At 41.3% G+C, this 27,233-nt stretch overlaps 1 protein-coding gene across 2 annotated transcripts in view; it reads left to right on the top strand.

Moving 5' to 3' along the window:
• adck1 (aarF domain containing kinase 1) overlaps window positions 1-22,963 on the top strand; it is a 92,238-nt gene extending 69,275 nt beyond the window's left edge. For both annotated transcript variants that reach the window (XM_085441106.1, XM_085441107.1), the window contains exons 11-12: window positions 16,156-16,349; window positions 17,530-22,963. In XM_085441106.1, the coding sequence (XP_085297232.1) occupies window positions 16,156-16,349; window positions 17,530-17,674 (339 nt within the window). In that variant the 3' untranslated portion in view covers window positions 17,675-22,963. The remainder of the gene's footprint in view (window positions 1-16,155; window positions 16,350-17,529) is intronic.
• The last annotated feature ends 4,270 nt before the right edge of the window (window positions 22,964-27,233 follow it).

Below are 27,233 nucleotides of genomic sequence, written 5' to 3'. Positions count from 1 at the left end.
TAAGAGAGCCACAGCCTACGGCTCTTCAATGGGGTGTCACAGGGTCCCCAGGAAAAAAAATGTATATGTAAAATAATAAAATAAATATTCTCCTGTAGCAATAACAAAGTTTAACATAAATTATTCTGTAGCAATTACACAAGAATATCCAGTAATGTCCTGCCTACAATTAAACACATTCACTTACCAAAGTGAAATCGGGGACATCTGCTGTGGCAAACGGGTGCAAGCCTTTGACCACAAACTTAGACACTGCTCGGTGACATTCGTCTATCCTGCCTGAAAGGAGACGCTACCGGTAGACTGCAGCGAGAACTGCCAGCATCTGAGCCAGACTCTGTGTCTCTCATCATGGTTATCTAAATGCAACGCACAGTAATAGCAGGTTTTGTAATAAGGTAAATCGCGCTAACATAATATGCAATGCTAATTGATTAGTTACCTGCAGTATTAACGGGAGAGGACGTGGAAACGCTACCGCTGCTGCTGGGTTGAGCTTCGCTAGTCCGGAGCGGATCAAAAACACGACATTCGTTGAAAGCAATCGCGTGTTTTTTGAGCAAATGCTTTTGCATGTTCATAGTGTTTCCTCCCTTTGATGAAATCTCTACTTTGCAAGTATTGCACGTTGCCCTGTTGTCATCCTTTCTCATAAAGTGTAACCAAACTTTTGAGCGTTTGTGCCGCTCAGGCGCCGTGTTTCCTACTGGGTAAAAGACGCTACTCAACGTGATGACGTCATTCGGGGCGACTGGAATCGATAAGGGAATCGTTTTTAAAAGTGGCAAACGATTCCAAGGAATTGAAACAGTGGGAACCGGTTCTCAACAAGAACCGGTTTTCGATACCCATCCCTATTCATGACTGCTGGCCAAAATAGTCTTAATAGAAGGTACCTTTACCCATCAGGACACAGCTAACAGGCCTCCTGCTGAGGTTGTCTTGTCTTTCCTGTCCCTCCTCATTACTCATTGTGGGTTCCCACATTTGGCCCACACACCTGTCAGCAATCAACTCACCTGTGACTCATGACTTAGTCAGGCATCCACTACTTAAGGTGGTGGCTAATAGAGGTGGGAATCACCATACACCCCACGATACGACATTATGACAATACTTCACTCACGATACGATATTATTGCAATTTTTTTTAATTATTTGCGATATTCTGAGTATTATATTTTGCGATTTATCACATTTTTTCTACTGCAGATTCTGTCCATAAAGGTAAACTTTATCAATATTAATTTTATCTAATAACAAAGTCTCACACTCAGTCGTTCTCTCATTTCAGTCAGTTTTATTGCTGACAAACTGAACGGTTTGTATTACAGTCTAGTCCAACTAAACTAAATGCAACCATCTGGTACAATTACAGCAATTTGTAAAAACTATGCGGCCCCTTCATTAACTGAAGAATGTGAAAGTAAATTAAAACAAAATATAATTTTACATTAAATAAAAAGTTTTAAATTTAAATAAAATAAAACATTTTGTCTTAAATTAAAATAAGTAAACTGTCCTGTTTGTTGCTGCCCTAAAAAAAAGTTAAACAGACGTCGGTCTTGAGCTTGTGAGTCGGGAGCTGTAACATTTTCTGTTTTTGCTCCAGAGCGTGGTTTGCCACCAAGTTTCTATTGAAAAACACAGTTATGCGCCGCACTCTCCCCAAGACCCTGGATACTGCAGGCGGTTTAAGGCTTGTTGTGATGCCAGATTGAGCTTATGGGCGAAACACTTCACATGCAGGTATCCCGCTAGCTGAGTGGCAATTGTCATATTAGAAGTATTGTCGGTGACAACTAGGGATGGGTATTGATAAGATTTTCACGATTCCGATTCCATTTTCGATTCTGTTTAACGATTTGATTCTCGTATCGATTCTCTTTAAAAAAGGAGAACACTAAGGTCGATTAGCTTAGAACTTTGTTTTATATCTTCTCTTTGAACAAGATAGAAACTTAGGAGTAACATGGCCTTACAAACCCAACAGTGAGATCTTAAGAGATCCACAGCCTACGGCTCTTCAATGGGGGGTCACAGGGTCCCCAGGAAAAAAAATTTATATGTAAAATAATAAAATAAATATTCTTCTCTAGCAATAACAAAGTATAACATAAATTGTTCTGTAGCAATTACACAGGTCCATGCGTCGCAAGTTAATGCACCCCTTTCTGCTGTGCTCAAACTTTCCTCAACTTTACGCTTCACGTCTATGTAGAGATTGGGTACGGCTGTGTCCGCGAGAAAACGTCGTGATGGTGTCACATACCTGGGTTCCAGCGTCTTGAGCATATAAGAAAAGCCCTCGTTTTCCACAATGTTGTAAGGATGCAGGTCTTTGCAGATGAAGTACGTGATAGATTATGTCATTTTCTTAGCTCGCTCTGAATTGGCAGATAGCTTTGTTAAGCTAAGAGTGTCCAGTGTTGGTTGATTTTTCAGTTGAGCTGATTTAGAGCTAGCTTTGCCGTCCGTGGTTAATGCTATTTTTGGATGGTGTAATGTAAGATGGGCCCTCATGTTCGTAGTATTCCCAGACTACTTTATTTTCATATGAAACTCCTTGCAAATCCAGTATGTCATATCCATCTCATTTGTCCCATCCTTGTTAAAAATGTTCAAAATACGACCAGACGTTCGATTTAAACGCAGATGGCAGTTTCCTGATTTCTTGCTCTGCCTCCATCTTTGTTTGATCAATTTTCCCATGTGCTGACCTAACCTCTGCTGACCTCACTAGAGAAAAAGCTCAACCGCACCGGCTGGTAGACTGGAAGTTTTTGTAATAAAATATCGATGTCTGCTGTCCCTGTATCGATACATTATTAGCAAACAAAATATCGCGATACTACGCAGTGTCGCTTCCCCCCCCCCCCCCCCACCCCTAGTTTTTAGTTCATGTCTTGTGTAATTTGGTGTACCCCAGCCTTTCCTCCCTGTTTCCCCTTACTTAAGATTAGCTTCTTGACAGCTGAGGCATCAGTGTGTACATTACATGGATCAACTGAAGGGTCAAATGCATCTCTCAGGTCCTGTGTCAGGTGCATTTTTGGACTTTCTTTCAGACATAGTTCATATACTTCTAAATATCTGTAGTCCAAGTATGTACAGGGAGTGCAGAATTATTAGGCAAATGAGTATTTTGTCCACATCATCCTCTTCATGCATGTTGTCTTACTCCAAGCTGTATAGGCTCGAAAGCCTACTACCAATTAAGCATATTAGGTGATGTGCATCTCTGTAATGAGAAGGGGTGTGGTCTAATGACATCAACACCCTATATCAGGTGTGCATAATTATTAGGCAACGTCCTTTCCTTTGGCAAAATGGGTCAAAAGAAGGACTTGACAGGCTCAGAAAAGTCAAAAATAGTGAGATATCTTGCAGAGGGATGCAGCAGTCTCAAAATTGCAAAGCTTCTGAAGCGTGATCATCGAACAATCAAGCGTTTCATTCAAAATAGTCAACAGCGTCGCAAGAAGCGTGTGGAAAAACCAAGGCGCAAAATAACTGAGAAAAGTCAAGCGTGCAGCTGCCAAGATGCCACTTGCCACCAGTTTGGCCATATTTCAGAGCTGCAACATCACTGGAGTGCCCAAAAGCACAAGGTGTGCAATACTCAGAGACATGGCCAAGGTAAGAAAGGCTGAAAGACGACCACCACTGAACAAGACACACAAGCTGAAACGTCAAGACTGGGCCAAGAAATATCTCAAGACTGGTTTTTCTAAGGTTTTATGGACTGATGAAATGAGAGTGAGTCTTGATGGGCCAGATGGATGGGCCCGTGGCTGGATTGGTAAAGGGCAGAGAGCTCCAGTCCCACTCAGACGCCAGCAAGGTGGAGGTGGAGTACTGGTTTGGGCTGGTATCATCAAAGATGAGCTTGTGGGGCCTTTTCGGGTTGAGGATGGAGTCAAGCTCAACTCCCAGTCCTACTGCCAGTTTCTGGAAGACACCTTCTTCAAGCAGTGGTACAGGAAGAAGTCTGCATCCTTCAAGAAAAACATGATTTCCATGCAGGACAATGCTCCATCACACGCGTCCAAGTACTCCACAGCGTGGCTTCAAGAAAGGGTATAAAAGAAGAGAAACTAATGACATGGCCTCCTTGTTCACCTGATCTGAACCCCATTGAGAACCTGTGGTCCATCATCAAATGTGAGATTTACAAGGAGGGAAAACAGTACACCTCTCTGAACAGTGTCTGGGAGGCTGTGGTTGCTGCTGCACGCAATGTTGATGGTGAACAGATCAAAACACTGACAGAATCCATGGATGGCAGGCTTTTGAGTGTCCTTGCAAAGAAAGGTGGCTATATTGGTCCCTGATTTGTTTTTGTTTTGTTTTTGAATGTCAGAAATGTATATTTGTAAATGTGGAGATGTTATATTGGTTTCACTGGTAAAAATAAATAATTGAAATGGGTATATATTTGTTTTTTGTTAAGTTGCCTAATAATTATGCACAGTAATAGTCACCTGCACACACAGATATCCCCCTAAAATAGCTAAAACTCAAAACAAACTAAAAACTACTTCCAAAAACATTCAGCTTTGATATTAATGAGTTTTTTGGGTTCATTGAGAACATGGTTGTTGTTCAATAATAAAATCATTCCTCAAAAATACAACTTGCCTAATAATTCTGCACTCCCTGTAGTTTCCTCAGACTTTTAAAAGACACACTGCACTCCATGCAGAGGTATGGCAAGTTTTTGGCTAAAAGCTCTTGGGTATCAGCTTGTTAGTGAACACCTTCATATTTGGCTTTTTTGTAGATTCAGCTCATGAAATGGGAACCAATCATGTATTTTTGTGACAGGTGCCTAAAGATATAATTGATTCTCATTTATGTACAAACTATGTTTCATCTCTTGAATTAGGTGCCTTTTTTATAAGTACATATTGGTTCAGTAAATTTTATTTACTTCATACAGTAGCAATTTGCTTGTGTACTCTGTAAGAATGACACTTGGTTTTGCTAAATCGTGTCTGACATTCTTCCCTTATGTCTGTCTGTGGTACAAAATCAGCTGGTTAACTCTAATATACTGGAGAGAAAGAAAAATCGCCAGAACAGATTCCACCTCCCCCAAGATGAATTCCTTTTTCCTTTTGCTTGGCTTATTATTGCGCCACTCTCAATACAATATGTCCTTATTGAAGCTTTCAGATGCAAATGAGAGCCCTGTCACCTTCTCTGTGTCCCGCCTGACAGCTGTGAGGCCTGCTACCCAACCTCCTATAATTACTACTAATTGTTATTCCCCAAGCAGGCATCAGCATAGCACTTCAGAACACCCAGCACCCTGTTATTTGGACTGGGGTGCTGTGATGTGGTATTATGTTGTAGGTTTATGTCTCTACCTTGTTAACGATTGGTTTTGATTTTTTAAAAAGTAAATAAAGAAAAAAAACATGAGATGTGAAGTAACTTATTTAGTGAACAAAGGAGAGTTTAGAGCGATTCACAGAAAATGATTTAGCAAAGAATTAGATTAAATTAGACTACAGTAAGTCTACTCAGTATGGTACTTGCAGCTGTTCTGCATTTGCTAGTTATGTTTCAAGGGACCTACTTTACTAATTTCTTGCACTATTAGAATAGCTTTGTATGATTGATAACTAAAAAGAATCCCTGTTTATCTTAAACAACAGTCCCTCAGTTTGTCCTCTGTCTGAAACAAGTCATTTTAGCTTCCTGTCCTCTTCTTGTATGCCAGCTTTATTTTGATTGGGTGCCCCTCGTAAATGAAAGGTTTTGAACTATACGTGAGTGGAGCTTTATGCTAGATACAATCACATTTAGGATATCTGGTTTCATTGATATTATCAAGAAAAAAAGAGTAGAGAAAACTATCAGCTCACAGGGATCATTACATACTGACCTCAGGCGGCCTTAGGTGAGATTTTGGGCATGTTTAATACAGTCCCAATCAAAGGTTTAGGACCACACCTCCAAAAATCCCATAAACCCCCCAAAAACAGAAATCAAAGTTCCAAACATGAACTCCGTAATGAGCAGCTCCACCGTTATTGTTGATCACTTCAAAAATTCATTGCGGCATGCTTGATGCAAGCGCTTCCATGAGGTGAGTGGGAACAAGTGGTGAAGACGGCCGCATGAAGGGCATCTATTGTCTGGAACTGTTGTCCATGTTTGTAAACTTCCCTTGCCATCCATCCCCAAAGGTTCTCAGTTGGATTTAGATCACAAGAACACGCAGGATGGTCCAAAAGAGTGATGTTCTTTTCCTGGAAGAAGTCCTTTGTCCTGCAGCGTTGTGTGCTGTAGCGTTGTCCTGTTGATAAACCCAGTCGTAACCAAACAGACGAGGGCTCTCAGTCATGAGGACGCTCTCTGCAACATCTGGACACAGCCAGTGGCCGTTTAACGTCCCTGCACTTCCTGAAGCTCCATTGTTCCACTGAAGGAAAAAGCACACCAGACCATTATGGCGTCCCCTCCACTGCGGAGCGTAGAAAACATGTCAGGCGGGATCTGCTTGTCATGCTGGTAATGTTGGAAACCATCAGGACTATCCTCATCAGAGAATAAAACTTTCTTCCACCTTTCAGTGTCCCATGTTTGGTGCTCTCTTGCAAAGTCCAAATGGTCAGTTCTGTGGCGTTCAAGGAGACGAGGCCTTTGAAGACGTTTTTAGTTTTTGAAGCCCTTCAGTCTCAGATGTCATCTGATGGTTATGGGGGCTGCAGTCGGCACCGGTAACGGCCTTAATTTGGGTCTGTTCCATAACCCTCAGGATCATTTATGAATTTTCAAATGTCTCATTGCATCCCACCTCAGCAGCGATGGCGAGAGACAATGCTTATGCAGTTCAACAACCCGGCCATGTTCAAAAGGGGAATGTTTTTTGCCTTTGCCATCAGAACATCATGACAGTGTGACTACCTGACAGAAAATGACAATGAATCCACATTTTTGCATTTTGCATTATGTGGTCCAAAACTTTTGATCAGCTGTAAAACAGCCTGTGTGTTTAAGTTTAAGTGGTGTTTTCAATAAATTGCATGCTCAAAATTTTTTGTCTCACTCCCAGTTCTTCTTGTTGCATGTTGAAGTTCTACTTGGAACCTTGTTAAGATCCAACCATGCAAGATACGATTTTTTTTGCCATTTCTCCAAAAGTCTTAAACTTTTGATCGGGACTCTATCTGCCATTGTAGCAGCATATATACGACAGAAAGCACAATAGGACCACTTTTAGTGAAGTGCTTACTGTTAATAAAGGAAATGATGTATACTGAGCAGTTACTTGTAAGTGGTTTAAGCAAATCCAGGAGTGACATAATTGCTATTACTGTTGTAATTACTTGATGCTGACCGAAACAAATTCAGGTTGTATTTGATGCCATTTCAGTCAGTTTTTGGACTAGTGATTGATTCAGGAATAAAAAAATAGATAAATCATATTAGTGTTGTATGACAGCTTTCATACATTCCTTCTAGACAATGGGCCTCATATGTGGGAATATATCAGAAATGTTAATTTTCTTCTCACTGTAGCATTTCCTCATGGCGTTTATTTGCTTGCTGGTCTTTTTTGCATTTAATGGAATTGAGAAACTTTATGACAGTGCTGTATGAGATCGCTTTACTTTGGTATTTCTTCATTTATGTCTAAATTTAGATTTGACAAGTAAAGCACTGCTTGCCTTGCTTGTCCTGGCAGAACATCACTGGTTTCTGTTTTCTGCCGTCTCCCTGTGGTCTTCTTTTCTGTTCTTTCCCCACGTCCCACAAACCAGTCGCAGCGATGGCTGTCCCTCCCGGAGCCTGGCTCTGCCGCATGTTTCTTCCTGTTGAAAGGGAGATTTTTTTCCCCGCTATCACCAAGTGATTGCTCACAGGAGGCTGTCTGTTGCTGTGAATTAGCACTACGTTAATAAACTGAATTGAATAAAATTGTGTGTGTGCGTGTGTGTAGGTGGGAGATAATGTAGATGAATCAGATGCTGTTTGCTGCATTGCAGTTGTTTTCTCACATCATTTCCTGTGGGCATTAGACGGAGACAGAGAGTAGTTTATCTGTGTCAGAATGGTGTCTGTCTGTCTCTGTGCATGTCAAATCTATGTTTATCTGGACTGACAGCCCTGAAAATCTTGCTAACACGCACGCACGCACGCACACACACACACACACACACACACACACACACACACACACACACACACACGTGCACATATAATTAGTCTGGAGAAGAATATACACAGGGCTTTGGGCACCAATGTTTGTTATTCACACAGTGAAAAAACTATTGGATTTTTATGAATGGCTTTATTAAATAAAATAATAAAAAACATTAATATACAATATTAATTAAATACTTTCTGTTTAAAACATTTGCCTTTCAAGATATTAAAAATTAGACATTACAGCACATAAAAGTAAATAATATTTGTGTAGCAAATGAAAATAAGGTTTATAAGATTCAGTTTAAACACCTGCTCATATCTGTCTGTTTATATATGTCCATAGTCAGAACCTCACATACATCAGAAGTTTAACTGCTGAGCTTCTAACTTGCCAGAAATCCAAATGCACAGTTCTTCACTGTTAATGGTATTTTCCTTCAAAGTGCATTGAAAAGTAATTAGATTTAACTTCCAGTGCAGTTTAAAAAGGTAAAAGCTTTACAGTCAGCACTGTAGAGTTGTCAGATGTGTTTCTCTCATTATAATCTGGATAACAATATTTTTAGTATTAGTATTAGTAAAAGTTCATTGGTGCTCAAAGATTTCTCTGGATGTTTACTTAGATAGCGCTGACTTTGTAGATCGTACAGGTGTCGTACTCTCCCTAGCTGCTTTTGGTAACAGATGGTTCTACTGTGGTTTCTTCTCTTAAGTATTAAAATGTAGTTTGTTTTTTCCTTCAGCACCCTGTGGACACAGCGATCCTTGTCTTGGCATTCCTGCTGGTAGTATGAAATGAAGCATCGGTTACAATCAGAAACTAGTTTGGTGTATGGAAAGCTTACATGAAACAAAGAGAGTTTGAAAACTGTCCATCACGGCCACAGTGTATCACAGGCATACGTCAGCCATTAAAATCAAGGAACCACTACTGATGGATCTAATTCGATAAATCAAATTCTTCTCACAATAATATTTTTTCAAAGGAAAAAAAGCCATTTTATTTTTTTAAATTAAAAACTCTGTCTGCTCTCCAGTTCTGGTGTAAGTGATGCAATAGCAACAGCTTATCTAACATCTCTAGAAGCATACCGTTGTTATTTTTGATGGTGACTAATGAAATATAATAACTGTCCAACCAACAAAGGTTTGGCTACAAGCCTACAGCTGTAAGGCAAGTCTTATGATTGTAACCCTGTTAAAATAAAAGGGAGAAGCTTTGTGTCATCGTGGTTACAATAATGAACACATAAGGCTGTGGAGCAATACAGTTTAATGAAAGTGTATCCTGTAGTTTGGATGAACAGCAGTCCTCCATGCTGATGTTTGATTTTGTCAGTTCACTCATCTCAGCCTGCGTGATGTCACTGTGTTACCTTGGCGCACACTTTTATTCCTGGAAGGTGATTTATTTTATTTTATTGTATTTTTTTTACCTTCTAGAATCTACCAGCTCTCGGGCAGCTGAAGCCTTTGTAGTAAATCCTGCTCCCCTGTGATTTGAAGATGTTTGGATACGGGAGCACCACTGAGATGCGTTTGATGGTCCTTAATAATGTAGTTGTTTATGTATCTGACATTGCAGATTTATTCTTTAGAATGATAAAGTAGCTATTAGGAGACTGACTCTGAAAACAGTCCCGAGGATGCAGTTAAAACTGCACTTTGTATTAGTCTGACCCTCCTGCTACATTCTTTCTCTTTTTACAACATCGCTTCACCAAATCCACTCATTACCACTCCTAAAAACAAAGTGAGGGTCACTTTGTTTTTCATTTATTGAAAAGGACTCCTTCAGCTCTGTTGCTAAGTCAAGTGAAGTGCTTCTTATCTTCTGTTAAAACTATAACTATGAATCATTTGTACTGGAGCTGTAAAAAAAAAAAGTGTATGAACACAAACCTTTAAATCTCGCAGAAAACAAAATGTTTTTTATTCCATCATCGTGTACCAAATTTTTCTTTGTGATTGAAAACATCCCTCGTTTGTAATTTTAGAGCACTGATTGTAATGTTAATGCATCCAAGTTGAAAATATACCCAGCGCTAACCTTGACCAATAATTTGTGCATCTATTTAGACTTTCAGATGACGTGAATAGGTATTTCTATATTACGCATCCAATTAGTCTGCATTTATGCAGTTGTTCAGTTTACTTGTGTTTTGTCCAGCACTTGTACAGACTCACCTCTGCTCACCTCTTGACATACTTACCATCTAAAGATTGCAAAATGAATAAGGCTTTGGAATCACTTTGTTCCATGACTAATGGTGTAATTTAGCTGCATTGATGTGCAGTAGGAAAAGTCCTTTGAAGTAGAGTAGAGCAAGACACTGATGCAGCAACTCAAGCAGCCATCTTCAACATCAAAGAGAACAAATAGTTGCCATGGAGGTAAACATCATCCCTCCGTCCCCTTATTCCTTTGTCATTACTTCTTTCTGTGTACCGTCACTTACTGTTTGTACTGAAGCAATACCTGAAAGCCTATTTGTGTGAATCTACTCTTCCTTTTCTGCTGGACACTTTATCAGGTATACATTCAAAGTACTGGGATTCACCTCCTTTTACCTTTAGCACTACCTTAATCGCTCATGGCAACAAGGTGTGAAAACATTCCTCCGAGATTTTGATCTACTTTGAAATGATGCAGTTGTTGTATTTGAATACAGTGAATTTACCAGTTTCAGATTATTTGAGCTTTGTTACATTGCGACCTGATAGCAGCAGCCATCAAAAGATGAGTACACTTTGGTACTAAAGGGATGGACATGGTCATACAATGGTGTTTAAACAATGCTCTCATGGTGCTACTGGGCCCAAAGTGTGCCAATACAATATCCTCCGCACCATTGCACCACTACAACCAGACTGAACCGTTGATACAAGACAGGATGAATGTTTGCATGTTTTTATCCAAATTCTGATCTTATCATTAGAATATTGCAGCAGAAATCCAAAATCTGTCACCACCATAGTAAAGAACAAACAGCGATAATTCCCCCAACGTTTCAAGCACAGTGCATACACAGGCAGGTTGACAAACATGGAGGAGCTGGAGGGGAGAGTGAAAAGCAGGTCCAATATTATCTCTCAAAATCAGCCAACCAGTGAAGCTGTTGAAGGACAGGAGAAATATATTCTACAGAAGCGGTTCTGGTAGTTACACGAGCAACTGCATTTTGGACCAGCTGACGACTATGGAGAAGTAACCAAGAAAAGACAGAATTACAATAATCAACGCGGAGTGTAACCAGGGCACATACAAAAATAACAATCCGGTCGTTAAGTCTGACGTCACTAGCCGTGTCTGGGTCTAAACTCCGCTGCAGGTCCATATATCAAACGATCACTATGGCATTACTGAGAGTTGAAAAACTGTCTAAAGTCTTTCATCTTTAATAAAATGATCAGCGTTCTGCTCTACCAGGTGTAACAATTGAGTTTAACATCCAGGCATCCATGAAAACGGAATTTATGACATTTAACGGAGTTAGAAGTTAGCAGGGAGTTAGCTTGCTAGCTTCTATCTAAATACAATATAGCATGTCCTGACTGCGAGGTTTTGGAAACAAATTAAAACGTACAGCTCTGTTATCACTTCCAGCATAAATGAAGACAGAAAACTAAACAGCAGTGACGTTTGCAGGGTTACTGAAGTTGGGCTAGCTGGTATATAATGATGTGCTACGTGACCGCTAGCGACACAGCTATGTTAGCATAATATAAACAAGCTAACTTTTTTTCCACTCGATAAAAGTTAACGTGAGTGTTCTCGGTGGTCAGGAACAAATGTAATCGCATGGCAGGATGCTGTAAAAGGACCAAACTTCAGCCAGGAGAACAAATGAGATAATCCATCCACAATACGAGGTTAGTCATTCATATACTGCTGCATGGGCTGGGCTGTAGTTACATCCTAAGGTTTTAAAAACTGAGCTTAAATAAATGATTAGCGGTAATAAAAGCCGAGGGAGGTCAACAGTGATCACTGACTGTTTTAGGAGCTTTTTGAGATTAAATAGAAGAAAATACAAAACATTAAACATGTTAACAACACAAAAGCCATATTAAACGCAGACTACTTTAGACCCGGGAGTAGGATTCGTCACGTCATCACTTAACGACCGGATTGTTTGACGTCCTGGTCACTTGCTTGTCCAACAACACTTAAAACTATTGAAAACATTTATAAAAGAAGTTTAAAACTACTTGACAAAAAACAGACTTCCCACCACCACTGTCATGTGTTAAAAAAACATAAATTATTGAACTTCAATAATTTAGTGGCACCCCCATACTCTGCAACCCGCCAAAGGGGGCCCAGGCCCATCCGGACCGGGGCCTAGTTCAGCAGCACCTTTTTGGTTCCCAGATGTTCCGTACTCATAAAAAACATTCATAGCTTTTGTCCCATCACTTTTGCATGTCATATTATAATAAGTGAGTCAAATTTTAGTTATGTATTTACAGCATAACAACAGAATTTAACAGTTTAATCTTTTAAATAAACATATTTGTGAAATTGTTTTAAACTTGTGACTGTTTTGCAGTTTTTTGTGTGTAGAAAAAATACACTTTACACTTTCTATAATTTAAATGTAAAAAGTTATTTTTATACAAAGGTACATTTTTATTCTTGTAATTTTATACATATATATCACATATTTAAAAATAACAGAAAAATTCAGTAAAACCTATTACTTAAACATGTGTTAAACGTGTTACAGATATTTTTATAGTGTACTGCAAAAATAGATTTAAAATGTTGACATCACTTTATAACTGGGATGTTTTGTTAATGTTCTTGATGACTTGATGTTAAATAGAAAGGCCAACATGGCTGATGACATGTGGAAGAGTAATTTGTATTGACACATCGATTGCTTTAGACAGAACAATAATGATGTGATGAGATGGCCTATTCTCGTTTGGCTCTTGGCGAAGGCGGTCGCACTTTTCTCCTCTCCTCCTTCCCCTTATCTTCCCTGCTTAGCCTCTTATGTCCTTGTCTTGTCTCGTGTGTATTACTTTCCCTTGAACAGTCTCTCACTGTCGTTCTCTAAAACCTAAAAGAGAATTATGGATTTGATCAACTGGTCTCTGAATGCTATTGACACCCTTTTCTCAACGAGGAGTCTGGGCTTGGGAGAGCCTGAGTGCCCTGGAGGGACTTTCCCTGACGGATACACGATGGACGGGTGGCAGAACTGGAGGATCATGTGCCTGGCGGGACTGTCGATCGAGGACGCTGAAGATATCTACCTATTTGGAAGCATGATAACAGGGTTCTTGCTGATCGGAGCTGGCTTGGCCCTGACTTATCGGAGAATTAAGAGAGCAGAACCGGCTGTTCAAACCCCCCCAAGGCTGCCCGCTGGGATTGAAGCGATGGGTTGAGGCGCGACTTCTCACAACGAACGCAGCATGGTTAACACCTTGGAGACGCTTACAGCTGCCCTGAAGACTCAAAATAACACCATTGAGCGTATGATGGGATACATCAGAGAGAGGCCTGCTCAAAATGAGAACCTTGAGCAAAAGTTGGAAAACATCGCAGAACGGCTCACTGCAGTTGTGAGGTCTCAGAATCACAAGAATGACAACACCACGGACCAGAAGTTTGATACCATCTTGGGGAGGCTCGCGGCTCTACAACGGGAGATTGAGAGACCAGTGTCGGAGTGTTAAAGATCAGCTTTGAAATTCTCCTAAGCTGCTCGCATAAAAGAAAAATCAACGGCATCAACATGCGAACACCACGGCGCCAGCTGCACGGCTCAAGGCTGGAGCCGCACAAAAACTCCCTGATAACGACTGTGTTGAGTCTGTTCCTTCCCATCCCATGCAAGGCCACCTGGTTTGGCTGGAAGACTGTTTACTTAGCCTGATAGGGTGAAGGACACTGTCTCAGCTGAACTATGGACACGCACACACATACACTTACACTGATAAGCACTCACACATCCCCCCTCCCCTTCCAATGCCTTCTATGCTTGTTGCCTCCTGGGAACACGAGGCGGGTCTGGGCCCACGCTGGTGAGTCGGCGCAGTGGCAGGATGGCTGCTGTGTTGCCTGGGATTACTCCTTTCCCCTACCCAACCCTGTTGCTGGTCACGTGCTCTATAATGTTGTACTGTGGACATTTAAGTGCTTTTTTGTGCAGAGGAGTTTTTTTGTTTCCTGTTCTCATGCTGTCCTCTATAGCCCAGCATGAGCAGAGGTCTCTTTTTTTCCTCTTGTACTTTTCCCATTGTAGTGTACATTTCAGTGTTTTTTTCTGTAATGCAACCGTTCTCTGACTTGTATCCCCATGTGATGTCTGTGTTGTGTGTGTAAGGTCGGGGGGCGGGTTCATTTCACTGCAGTTTACTGCATGTGGCGATTAAAAGTTGATGATGATGATGATGATGGCCTTTATTTGTCAGTTGCAGGTCTTTTGCCCACAACCGAGATGACAGACCTTGCCGACCGTACATACAATACAAACATCACATTGGGGAGACAGGTCAGGCTAGGTAGCGAGGAAAAAAAACATTGAAATGTGTAACACAGAAGGATAATACAGGAATGCACAGATATCAACACACCACAGCACAATAAACACAGACAGCAACATGGGAAAGTGTTCCAGTGTGTACATCTGATCTGGGACCGCTGCAATCTTTCGACTGCGCCTCCAACTGACCCGATGTCCACATCAGAGGGGAGGTAAGCATTGGAGGTGGCGTTGGATCCAGGGTAGGGAGGGTGATGCGTCAGTGAGTGCTTATCAGTATCAGTATGTGTATGTGTGTGCGTGTCCATAGTTCAGCTGAGACAGTGTCCTTCGCCCTGCCAGGCTAAGTAAACAGTCTTCCAGCCAACCCAGGTGGCCTTGCATGGAATGGGAAGGAACAGACTCAACACAGTCGTTATCAGGGAGTTTTTGTTCGGCTCCAGCCTTGAGCCCACAGCTGGCGCCGAAGGGATAGCCGCATTATGATGGTGGTTTGTCTTTTGCAACAACTCATGAGAATTTCAAAGCTGTTCTTTAACACTCCGACACTGGTCTCTCAATCTCCCGTTAATAGCTGCGAGTTTCTCCATGATGTTATTTACCTTCAATTCCGTGGTCTATTCAGGCTTTTGCTCACAGAGCAGATTCTGAGACCTCACGACCGCAGCCAACTGATCCGCGATGTAATCCAGCTTCCGCCCAGAGGTGTTATTCTGAGCCTTCACTGCAGCCGTTAGCGCCTCCAAGCTCTTAACCATGCTGCACTCAGTGAGCCCTTTCTGAGAAGTTGCGCCTTGTCCCATCGTTCCAATCCCAGCGGGCAGCCTTGGGGGGGGTGGTTTGAACAGCCGGTTCGGCTCTCTTAATTCTCCAATAAGCCAGGGCCAAGCCAGCTCCGATCAGCAAGAACCCTGTTATCATGCTTCCAAATAGGTAGATATCTTCAGCGTCCTCGATCGACAGTCCCGCCAGGCACACGATCCTCCATGTCTGCCACCCGTCCATCGTGTATCCGGCAGGGAAAGTACCTCCAGGGCACTCGAGCTCTCCCGAGCCCAGACTTCTCTTTAGGTTTTAGAAACAGACTGTGAGAGAGTGTTCCAGGGAAAGTAATACAAAAAAACACACGAGACAAGACAAGGACATAAGCAGGGAAGATAAGGGAGAGGAGAAAAAGTGCGTCCGCCTCCTCCGAGAGCCAAAGTAGTGACTTGAAGCAACTGATCAGCCTACACTGTCAGTGTCATCTGTCGTATGTAGCCACGAGCCATTATTAATAGTCAGTAACAGTACTTTGACCCGGGGGCCTGCTTCGTCTGATTATATGAAAATATTACAGTTTGATAAGATCAGCCAATTCCTTCTCCTTGTTCTGTCCACTTCAAGTGTTTTATCTTTTTCACACTCACTGGGTATAAGCAGCCATTGATGGACTTACACATATACATGCAACCTGAGTTTTACTTTTCCTGTTGCGTGTCTTACTTGGCAGGATATTGAGATAAGGACCAATGCAGGCCTGTACCTGCCCCAGATCAGCGACTTGTTGAACAGAGTTCCCCGGCAGATGCTGTTGCTGCTGAAGACCAATGACCTGCTGCGAGGCATTGAGACCACGCTACAGACCAGGGCCTCATCCTCATCCTTCATCAACATGTCCCGCTGCTGCATACGAGCCATAGCCAGGTAAGAAATGTACTTTCAGAAAGAGGTGACATAAGACATGACATAAGAATCTGTTAACATATCAAAGTCTTGGTTGGTCTGTGAGTTTTGACATGTTTCACTGGTAACATAGAATTTACACGAGTGACGGCTCTTTAGAGGTTACCTTGTTTTCAAACTGCAAACTTTTTGCTTTATGGTAGGTGGAAAAAGAATCAAATATAATAACCAGGGTGTTTTGTTTGCTGTATGTTGCAAACATGTGGAGGTTACTTTGAGTGACAGTTTGACCAAGACTTAGATTTCATACATGTAATGGAGGTGAATGAAATATTCTTTGTGCTCTTTGGAGCACTGAAAAAACCTTTTGATAAAATGTGGTATCACCTGTTCTAATTGCATCAGTTTTTAAAAATTGAAATAGGACACCCAAGAACCAAATGGACTCTCCAATGTGGACAGCACATCTCACTGGGTTTGTGCAGCTTAAATGAACAGAGGATAGTGAGGGAATGTGGCTAAAGAAAACTACATCTATGAAACTACCCAAAGGTCCAGTTGGGCTGCAGGTTGGTTCCATTTAGATGAACAATGTCAAGAATCCAAATATTCAATACCAATTTATCCATGACTAATGGTATGAGAACCTGGGCTTGAAGTGAAGGGCTCCATGGGCTGCTGATGAAAGTAAATTCTCATTTGTGTGTTCATTAACATCTTACCATTGTCATCCAAAAAACAACAAAACTTTACAAATAAATTTGGTTTCTTTTGATTGCACCATATTCTGTTTGTGTGTTTGGCAACAACATTTTAAAATGTCTGTGAAGATTCTCAGTCATCCAGGTCATCGTAGTCAAAGGAGCTTGCAAAGAAAAGCGTCTGGACTTCTTTAAATTAACGTCTTCAAGTAACTTAAAGAAGTCCAGACGCTTTTCTTTGCAAGCTCCTTTGACAACATTTTAAAATGTATTTTCCTAACGCTTTGAACATGTACAGAGCACATTGATTCATTCTTCTGTGCATCACAGTGCAAACGTCCTCACTATTCCCACAGTGGTAAACAGATGATGGCTCGTGCAATTGTCTGTGATTTTGTGTGAAACTCATGAGAAATGGCTTTTGAGAGAAATCTTGATTTTATGACCCAGACTGTGCCAAAGGCATAACCACTTCCTCTTTCTTCTGCTTTGTCTGACAGGCACAAGAGGACTAAAACTCAGAGCAGGAGAAGGCGTGTGCAGATCACGCTGGCCGAGTCTCTCAGCCTGTGGAAACTCTACATGTATGAACTGTTTCTGTGGCTGAAAGGATCCATGACCATTCTGATGCCATTACTACACTGAGACATATTTGGATGTCAACCTTGTTTTAAATTCATCTTTTACCTCAAGTGTCCACTCATTAGTGTTCAGATAATGATTGTAACATCGTTATCTGTAATTTACTCAGTATGCTGTACATTGCATTTTCAGCAGGTCACTATTGTTGGGAATTTTATGACGTGAAAAAACATTCTCCTGTAGGTTCTGTAGTGCAGAGATGGATCCTACAACATGAGCTCCGAGACATCTGGAAACCTGAACTTTTAATTTTAGCTTAAAAATGAAATATCGCAGTTTATATTCGGTAGGGAATAACACATACAAAATACAAACGGATTAGTTATTAGTTAGTATTAATTAGTTGTTAAAGGTGCATTATCTAAAATTGATGGTCAATAGAGCAGGAAAAATAGTAACTCTTACCAACACCTGATAAAACTCACCTGCAGATATCTACTGAGCAGCTAGCCTAAATGTTTGGCCAACAGCAAATTTGTGCTGTTGTCATCTTTTTACATGGTGGCACATACCAAACATGACATCATCATGAGGGTGGGTGTGGCTTAGCAGGTAGAGCGGGTTTGTTTTTCAATGGGAAGGCTGATGGTTTGATCGCCTCTGAGAAGCACGTGAGACAGTATTTGTGACAGAGAACGTCACATAAATGTTGCTGTATTAACTTCTATTCCTCTTGTCTTCATTGCATACCTCCACCTCTGCAGGCTTTCTTCCACCTGCTCCCCCACTCTCACTACAGATAAAAGTTTTATCCACACACGTCATAGCCAGGAGGACTCCTGCCTGAGCTCATCTCTTTACCTGCCCATCACCATTGCAACCAACAGCTGATCCCTGGTGTAGTTCCACCCCCACCTTGATCCCATCTGTCACTCCTATGCACACCTCACCGCTGCCTTGCTGTTCTCATATATGTCCTGTGCAGCCCTCACCTGCTGCTCTGCCACTCCTAATTTCCTCATATAATATCCCAGTTCCTCTCTTGGAATGCTGTCAGGCTGTCAAACAGAATGAACCCGACAGACGGAAAAAGAAAACGAAGGAAACGAATCATGACCCCTGGATCATGTATAAAACGTTTACCGTTAGGGTCATATGATCCTCTCAATGATAAGAAAATGGTTTATATTTGAATGTCAATTTAATGTAAGTCTGATACAGATCAGTTACAGATTTCCTACATACAGTATACAGTAGTCTGCATCTATCCCTCAGTCACTCGTTCAATGAAAATCACCTCACACTGTCCTAAACTCATTATTTACAAATGTTCTTGGCAAGAATGTCAAAAGTGGACAACTAAATGATGTAAGTGACCATTCCCCATGTTTTATCACAAACTGGTACAATCCCATTAAAAAATAATTAGTCAAAAACATATTTTCTCTCTGAATCATAACTGCAGTAAAATCTTTGTAGATGATTTAAATGAAGCTTGCTGTCTATAATGACTCTTCTTAACAGATACTGTCCAAACAATAAAACACAACTCTTACCTCACACCTCAGTGTCTGTCCTCATACATGTCCTGCACCACCCTCACATATGTCTCTGCCACTCCTGACTTCCTAACGTAGTACCACAGTTACTTTCAGGCACCCTAGCATATGTTTTCTCTAGATTTCCTTCTGACCTTCTGTATACTTCTCTGTTAACAAAAGTCCACTACAGTCTCTCCTGGACCTTTTTATACCTCCACAGGTGTGTCATCGGACCATTTGCCTCCCACTCTGCTTCGTAGCTGCCCTCACGTTCTCCTTTCGAATCATCACTTCCTGATTCTCTCTCATGTTCTTCATTCATTAGTCCCTCAGCGTATTCCTTTTACTCCTCAACAGTGTGTTACAAAGATGAAACACACGTCTTAGTACTCTGCTGTCTATCCTTAGTCTTAACCCACGTCACATCATTACAGCTTCCTCTCTCTGCCTAGCCAATCAGTACATGTCCTTTTCTCTGTCCGGGATCACATATAACTCATACAACTATAAGCCTTTTCGTTTCCAGTTTATTTTGCTGTAAAACCTCGCTCTTTGCTGGACACCTGACATCCCGCCACTCCTGTCTGCTTTCTCCATTTCCCTGATTATTCCACTTCTCTTTGAGATACCTTTCTATACTTTCTCATTCCACCACAAGAGAGGTCTCCTTGTCCTCTTTCCTCTGTCCACGAGATACACTAAATACCTTCTTGACTGTTTCACTCACCACTTGGGCTTTACTTTCCCAGTCATCTGGTAACTCGTCCCTAAAACCCAGAACCTGTCTCAGCTCCTCCTGGATAATATTCTTCTTTCTTCAGTTACTGCCATTTAGTACTTACCTCTGCCTTCCCACACACCACCAGTATACCCTAACCCAGGGGTCGGCAACCTGCGGCTCTTTAGTCCTTACAGTGGGGCTCCGCGTGGTTTGGGAAAATAAATTAGAAGTATTTAGCTGAAGTGTATTTTATTTATGTTAGTTCTTTTTTAACTTGTAGTTCTAAATTGTTAGATTATTGTGATGTTGAAATACAAAAATACAATTATATTCTATTATTTCTTCATTGCTCAAAATAAGCGTCACACTCGCGGGAGCCGGCGTACTCGCCGAAACACCATTAATTTATTGAGACTTTCAACCCCAGGTTGGCCAATTATGGATCTTCGGATCCACATTATGTCAGCAGCTCCACCGTGAACTATGTTAAAACAAACAGCGCTCACGCCTCACAGACGACAGCTTACAGTCCTGCGTAAAGATGAAAGTGACTTCGTACAGCCCCGACCTGCAGACGCTGTGCGCAGAGGTTCAGGAGCAGAAGTCCCGTTGTAAACATATCACGGCAGACCTTGCCGTATGCACACAGCCGGCTGTAGCTTTGCAGCTCACAGCCCGACACACACCAACACAACAGCATAGATCGCACAGACGTTAAGGCGGCGAGGCGTGATTGCGGGTGCCGCTCAGGTGCGTCCGCCTCCCCTGCAGCGGCGCTGCAGACCACGCCCCGCCACACACATTAACCAGGTAAAATACATATTTAGAATTTTGTAAATATTTATTTTTCTTTCTTTTTTTAGCAGCATAGAGCTTTTTTCCCAGTTATTTTTTAAAAGTCAGGTCAAGGCTCCAAAAGCACAAAGGCGATATAAGGGGGCGGCTCACAGCAGTTTTTGTTTGCTGGATCATTTTAGTTCAGCTGGGTGTCTTTGCTTTGGTTATATTTCTTTAAGAGTTAAAAATGTGTTAATTACTTAAATAAAATGTAATTTTCTCTGTAGCACTTCATGGATTTCATAAGCAGCACACCTTAGTTGTTCACACAAAGCATAAAAGTAAAAAACAATATATACAGTGTTATCTTCATTTTAGATGTCAACAAGTATTTGCAGCTCCCAGTGTTTTCTTCTGCGTGGAAACCGGGTCCAAGTGGCTCTTTGGTGTTAAAGGTTGCAGACCACTGGGCTAACCCATGCCTACCCAACATCTGCTCATAAACTCTGTCTACTAACATCTGCTCCAGTTACCAGTTACATCTGCCCTCCTTACCAGTCCCATAGTACATGTAAAGTCCCTACCTCCACACTCCTGCCTTCTTTCTCCCTGCCTCCAAGGTTTTCACCCTCTCCTCCTATGTTTGGGGCAACAGCACACAGTTTCCTTGGACAGCATGCTTGCCAACACACCGGAGGTTGTAGTTGTTAACCCAAGCTCTGACTGACCCGATACAGAAATCTCATTCTTGTTGATGTTTGATTTGGCAGAATCCCACTGCTGACACAACCCTCCCCTTTTATTTGGGCTTAGGACTGGAACCATATTTTACATACTGCACCTTTAAAACACACGGTGATTACTCTGGATGGCAGAGCTTCCAAATGAATGTAAGAATATTTAGCTCTCATTACCGGTCATGTTATGAAATTCAGTAGTCCTGATATTGAGACAGGAAGTATCATAAGCTGCCTTTTAACCCTGACTTGGCCAAGAGACTCATAACATTATTTCATAATTATCGTCAAATGTTTCGGTCTAAAATTTCAAAAAGGTCTGCTGGAGCGAAACAAACATGTAAAGGAAATGACGTCATAATAATAAAACAGTGAAGCAGCCAAGTGCCACATCTTTAAGCCTTTTTCAAAGTGCCACAGATACAAATGCTGTTTCAATGCTATGAGCCAACAAAGTGATGAAGGGTGCTGAGAACTAGAAGAACAACCTGTACGAAGCTCAGTCCTGACAGTGTTTCTAACTCATTCCTGCTCCTCTACAAAATACCTCAAAGATGTTTCCATCAGATCACAGAGGTTTCTGCTGATGGTGAATGCATCTGATGGATAAATAGCTTATGATAGAATTATAGTATGTGACTGACCGTGTTTACCATTTCAGAGTACTGTTGATCTTAGGTCAAATACTAGGCACTCATCCCTTAAGCGCAGCAGTTTGTGTTACTGACTGTGAAGCTGTCTGAGCTGACAGATAACAGGTACAGCGATGACAGAGACTGAACTTTTCACACCATCTCTGAGCCTGAGTCCAGCTTCAGAGAAAGCTCGTTCCTGCCCCTTGTATCCACAGTCTCATTCCAAAGCTGGGTGAGGGTAGGGATGCAGACTGACTGGTAAATCAACAGCTTCAGTTCTGGAGAGCATCGCAAATTCACATAAAAATTATGATATTAGTATTTATTCATAATTTTTAAGAAACCAGACACTGGATGGTTTACAACAGACAGGAACTCCATTTCTGTTTCTGTGACATTCATGTCTTTTATTGTTTTATGCAGAAGTTTCGCTTCATCTTATTCAGTGGATGACTTTTGATTTATGAGGAGAAAATATTATTTTAGTGTTTGGCATAAAAAAAAACTGATGTTCATTAAAGTTTTTCTATTTTTATTGTCATCTTTACTTCTGGATCCAAGTCAAATAGAAAAGGCTTTGGGTGTAGTGGAAGTTCAATGACGTCTTCACAGTTCACCACCGTGTTAGAGCACACAGGCCACAGTGTTTGTACTTTGCACTTCTTAGAATTAGCATGTGCAAATAATGAGGAAATCCTACACATGTCTTTGAAACAGCTGGTACGACGGAGATTATCTGAGACTTTACTGATTCTTCTATGAAATGATCCAGCACTGACCCTTGTGCCATGGCTTGAAGTAATTATCATTTTAGGTAATGACTGCTTATTGTTATGTTATTATTCTTATCTATTGAGCATGGAGTGTTTATTTTATTTTTATTTTTTTTATTTTTTTTGTCCTGTTAAAAATTAAACGATTTTGTGTGTTTTGAAAACCAACCACTGCGTGTTTTGACTTTATTATTGAAATACAATAACCATGGTTAATAAAACGCAAAAGCCTTTACAAATTATTTCACTACAACAAAGAATGAAATGATCATAATGAATATCACGTTTGTTTGGAACGTTATAATTAGCAGGTGGACTGTTTTAAATCAAGACTGTTAACCTGGAAACTGGTCTTATTTTTTCTTTGGTTATATTTAGACTCAAAATATGTCTGATTGTAAAATTAAGGTTGCATCCAAAAAGTACACACTAATCAGAGGATGTTAAACTGTGACATCGAATGATGTTGATAAAGTTTTATTAACAAGATTTCCACTCAAAATTTTGTAGGCTGTAGCTCAGGAGCTAGCACGGTCAATTCCATAATTAGATCTACTGATTGGATGGTGGTAAATGGAACCTGGGGATTCAATTCCTGGGTGCCTCAGTCTGCATGCTAAAGTATCTTTGGGAAAGATACTGAACCCCAAGTTGTTGATGAGGCATGTTTTATAAAGTGCTTTGAGTGCTAAAGTAGAAACGGGCCATTTACCATTTACTCACTGATCAGTAACAAACTGTATAAAAAAATAACTTGAGTGTTACAAGCTAACTAAATGTAAAATGTAGTTGACTCCAGTTATCATATAAATATATATGATGGTACGTTTTTAAAAAAAAGTTTATTTAACCATTCATTTTACGTTTTATTATTGGTGATTATTATTTATTTTGATAATTATCTCCGGCTGTTACTCTTAAATTGAGTCATATCATGTGCAGTTGCCACCAATCAAATGAAAATATAAAACACTATACCTGTATCCCACTAATCAGTGTTTTTGAAGGCCCGACACTGTGATTCCTGTTTCATTCCTTCTGTGCCACAGAATGTTGTTGTTACTGATAAATGGGTAACAGTCACACTTCATTATCTTGGACACCTACGCTGTAGTGTGTTTCCATTCATTTATGCAACAGTGTCTGAAATGGTTGATCTGATATCATCGTGTTGGTGTTGTTCCCAGATCATCATACTAAATGTTGTTCCAGGATCAACATTGCAAGTGACCAATCAGAATGTTGTGACGTCATACTTTTGCGACTTCGGGAAAAACCGGCGTAAAACAAAAAACTGTACTTAAACTGCGTGAAACCGCCTCTGTCCGCCGATCAACAGACCCTGACCCTAACCGTAACCCTTTAATAAACAGTAAGCAGAATTGATATTGTCCTTGCCTCATTGGAATTTCATAAATGCACGAATGGAATAACGTCACAACAATGTGATTGGTCACTTGCAATGTTGAACCTGGAACAACATTTTCATGATGGTCTGGGAACAACACCGACACGAGGATATCAGATCATCCGTCTGAAATAATCAGCTGGCACAAACAAACCAAACAATAAATAAACACCAAACTTTGGACAGGCAGAACACTTCACCTTCTACAGCTTTTTGAATGCTGTCCATATGTATTTAGGATTGGCGTGTGCTTAATGATGATGTCATGTTCAATGGGCTTCAGCTGAGTTCTGAGCAGACAGACTGCTCCTGCATTTATCTTTGTGCTTCCAGTGACACGGTCAGTGAATGGCAGCCATGCATAATCAATCCATCATTCGGTAAATTAAGTACTCTACTTCTTCCTAAGGGGAATTGGTATTGCAGCAGTGTAACAGACACTGAAGAACCCGTATGTTTGATGGATCTACTCTGTTTCTTTTTCTACCACACATTCATCTTTTTCATCAGGGGACTTTGACACAGGTAGAAATTCTTCATTACAGAACTCTAAAGGTTCAGTTTTGGAATATCACAAGACTAATTAGTGACAAATATGAGTTACTAAAGGTTGTATCTATGAAAATCTTCATCTAACCCCGCTGTTAGGTGATATGTTTGTGTTCCTCAAGCTTGAGTCCTCTACCAGGAGGTCCTGCACTGTAAGAAAATACATACATATTCAATAATCATCCAAACATCCAGAAATCCTGGACTGAAAGACAGCACAAAGGCACTAATCATGGCAGCACAGGAACAAGCTCTGAGCACAAGATCCATAGAGGCTGGGGTCTATCACACCAGGCAAGACCCCAGGTGCAGGCTGTGTAAAGATGCCCCTGAGACAATCCAGCACATAACTGCAGGGTGCAAGATGCTAGCAGGCAGGGCATACATGGAACGCCATAACCAAGTGGCCGGCATAGTGTACAGGAACATCTGTGCCGAATATGGCCTGGAAGTCCTGCGGTCAAAATGGGAGATGCCCCCAAGGGTGGTGGAGAATGACCGAGCTAAGATCCTGTGGGACTTCCAGATACAGACGGACAAAATGGTGGTGGCTAACCAACCGGACATAGTGGTGGTAGACAAACAGAAGAAGATGGCCGTAGTGATAGCGGTTCCAAATGACAGCAACATCAGGAACACCTTTTATAATTATGTATATATGTATATAATTACCCTAACCCTAATGGAAAAACAAGGTTCAAAATAAAATTGAAATATCGCAGACAGGTACAATTACACACATCTGCTGTAAACATGTCAATATTCCAGTGAGAAGAATTATAATTCGTTGTCCTTATGTCAATCAGGCAATTTGGTATTTAGGAACTGGTCCTCAAACTTCAGTGTTTCAGGTTGAGCTATCTGGGAAAACAAAAGTGAACATTTAACAAAAGCAAAGTTTAGTTGTGTGTAAAATATATATATTGTAAGGTTGTAGGCAAAGGAACAGGTCAAACCAGGACGACAGGGCCAGCCCACTGCAGTAAGCCCACTCATGACTTTCACAGTGTCAGCCTTTCAAGCTCCACCAAGTTCTGAGTGTCCTACAACATTAAGCTGTAATCAGTGTCATTATATAAACTGTATATAGTTAGCATATCACATCACTATACATGACAAAGGACATGTGGCTCCTAGCAGAGTATTAAAACCAACTAAAATAAAACCAATAGGTTTGATCATGTCACTGCTGGCATGTCTTCACAAAATAAATGAAACAAAAACACTTTGAGTATTTCTCTAATTTAGAAATTTACAGAGATATTTTGTTTTTGTGCAACCTGGACTTTATTTTTGTTTATCTGGTGATTGTGCATAATGATTCTGTATCTGACCTGTACAGACTACAAAGTGCGTCATCAGAGTCCCTCTAAGGTGATTCAAACTTTGTTTCCTCAGAGGCTGCATGAAATTCAAGGACACTGATACTGTGATGCATGTGTCTCATTTCTCTCTCTTCTGATCTGATGAGCACAATTAACAAGAGATTATGTTGAAATGGATATCCATGTGTGATTAAGCTAATAATAAAACAGCATAAATTTAATGAGACATGAAGAAAAGTATCTTCATGTAGTTACTGATAAATCATGTTAAAGTACAAGAGAAATGTAAGGAAATTATTTTAAAGTTTAAACTTTATTTTAGGCCGTGCTGCAGTGAGGTCACAGAGGGAGGATGATAGGGTGTGGCTGGACATCAGGTGATTCTCTGCTCATTTTTCTTGTGCTGCATCACTGCGGCCACAGCACCAATCCGTCTGTCGATCTCCGGCTCCCTTCTCCCATCACTCGTGAACAAGACCCCGAGATACTTGAACTCCTCCACTTGGGGCAGGAACTCATCCCCGACCCGGAGTGGGCACTCCACTCTTTTCCGGCTGAGAACCATGGCCTCAGATTTGGAGGTGCTGATCCTCATTCCCGCTGCTTCACACTCGGCTGCGAACCATTCCAGTGCGAGCTGGAGGCCCTCACCCGATGAAGCCAACAGAACCACATCATCCGTGAAAAGCACAGATGAGATTCTGAGGCCACCAAAGTGAAAGCCCTCCGCCACTTGGCTGCGCCTAGAAATCCTGTCCATAAAAATTATGAACAGAACCAGTGACAAAGGGCAGCCCTGGCGGAGCCCATCACCCACCGGGAACGAGTCCGACTTATTGCCGGCAATGCGAACCAAGCTCTTGCAACGGTTGTATAGGGATTGAATGGCCCGTAGCAATGGGCCAGACACCCCATACTCCTGCAGCATCTCCCACAGGACACCCCGAGGGACACGGTCGAATGCCTTCTCCAAGTCCACAAAACACATGTAGACTGGTTGGGCAAACTCCCATGCACCCTCAAGTATCCTTGAGAGGATAAAGAGCTGGTCCAGTGTTCCGCGACCAGGACGAAAACCGCATTGTTCCTCCTGTATCCGAGGTTCGACTAGCGGACGAACTCTCCTTTCCAGCACCCTGGCACAGACTTTCCCAGG

This window comes from Copadichromis virginalis, linkage group LG19, assembly GCF_057382275.1.
Source record: "Copadichromis virginalis isolate Kocher_CV1m ecotype Utaka linkage group LG19, C_Virginalis_male_GT1.1, whole genome shotgun sequence".
NCBI lineage: Eukaryota > Metazoa > Chordata > Actinopteri > Cichliformes > Cichlidae > Copadichromis > Copadichromis virginalis.
This window is presented reverse-complemented; position numbering and strand designations above follow the sequence as displayed.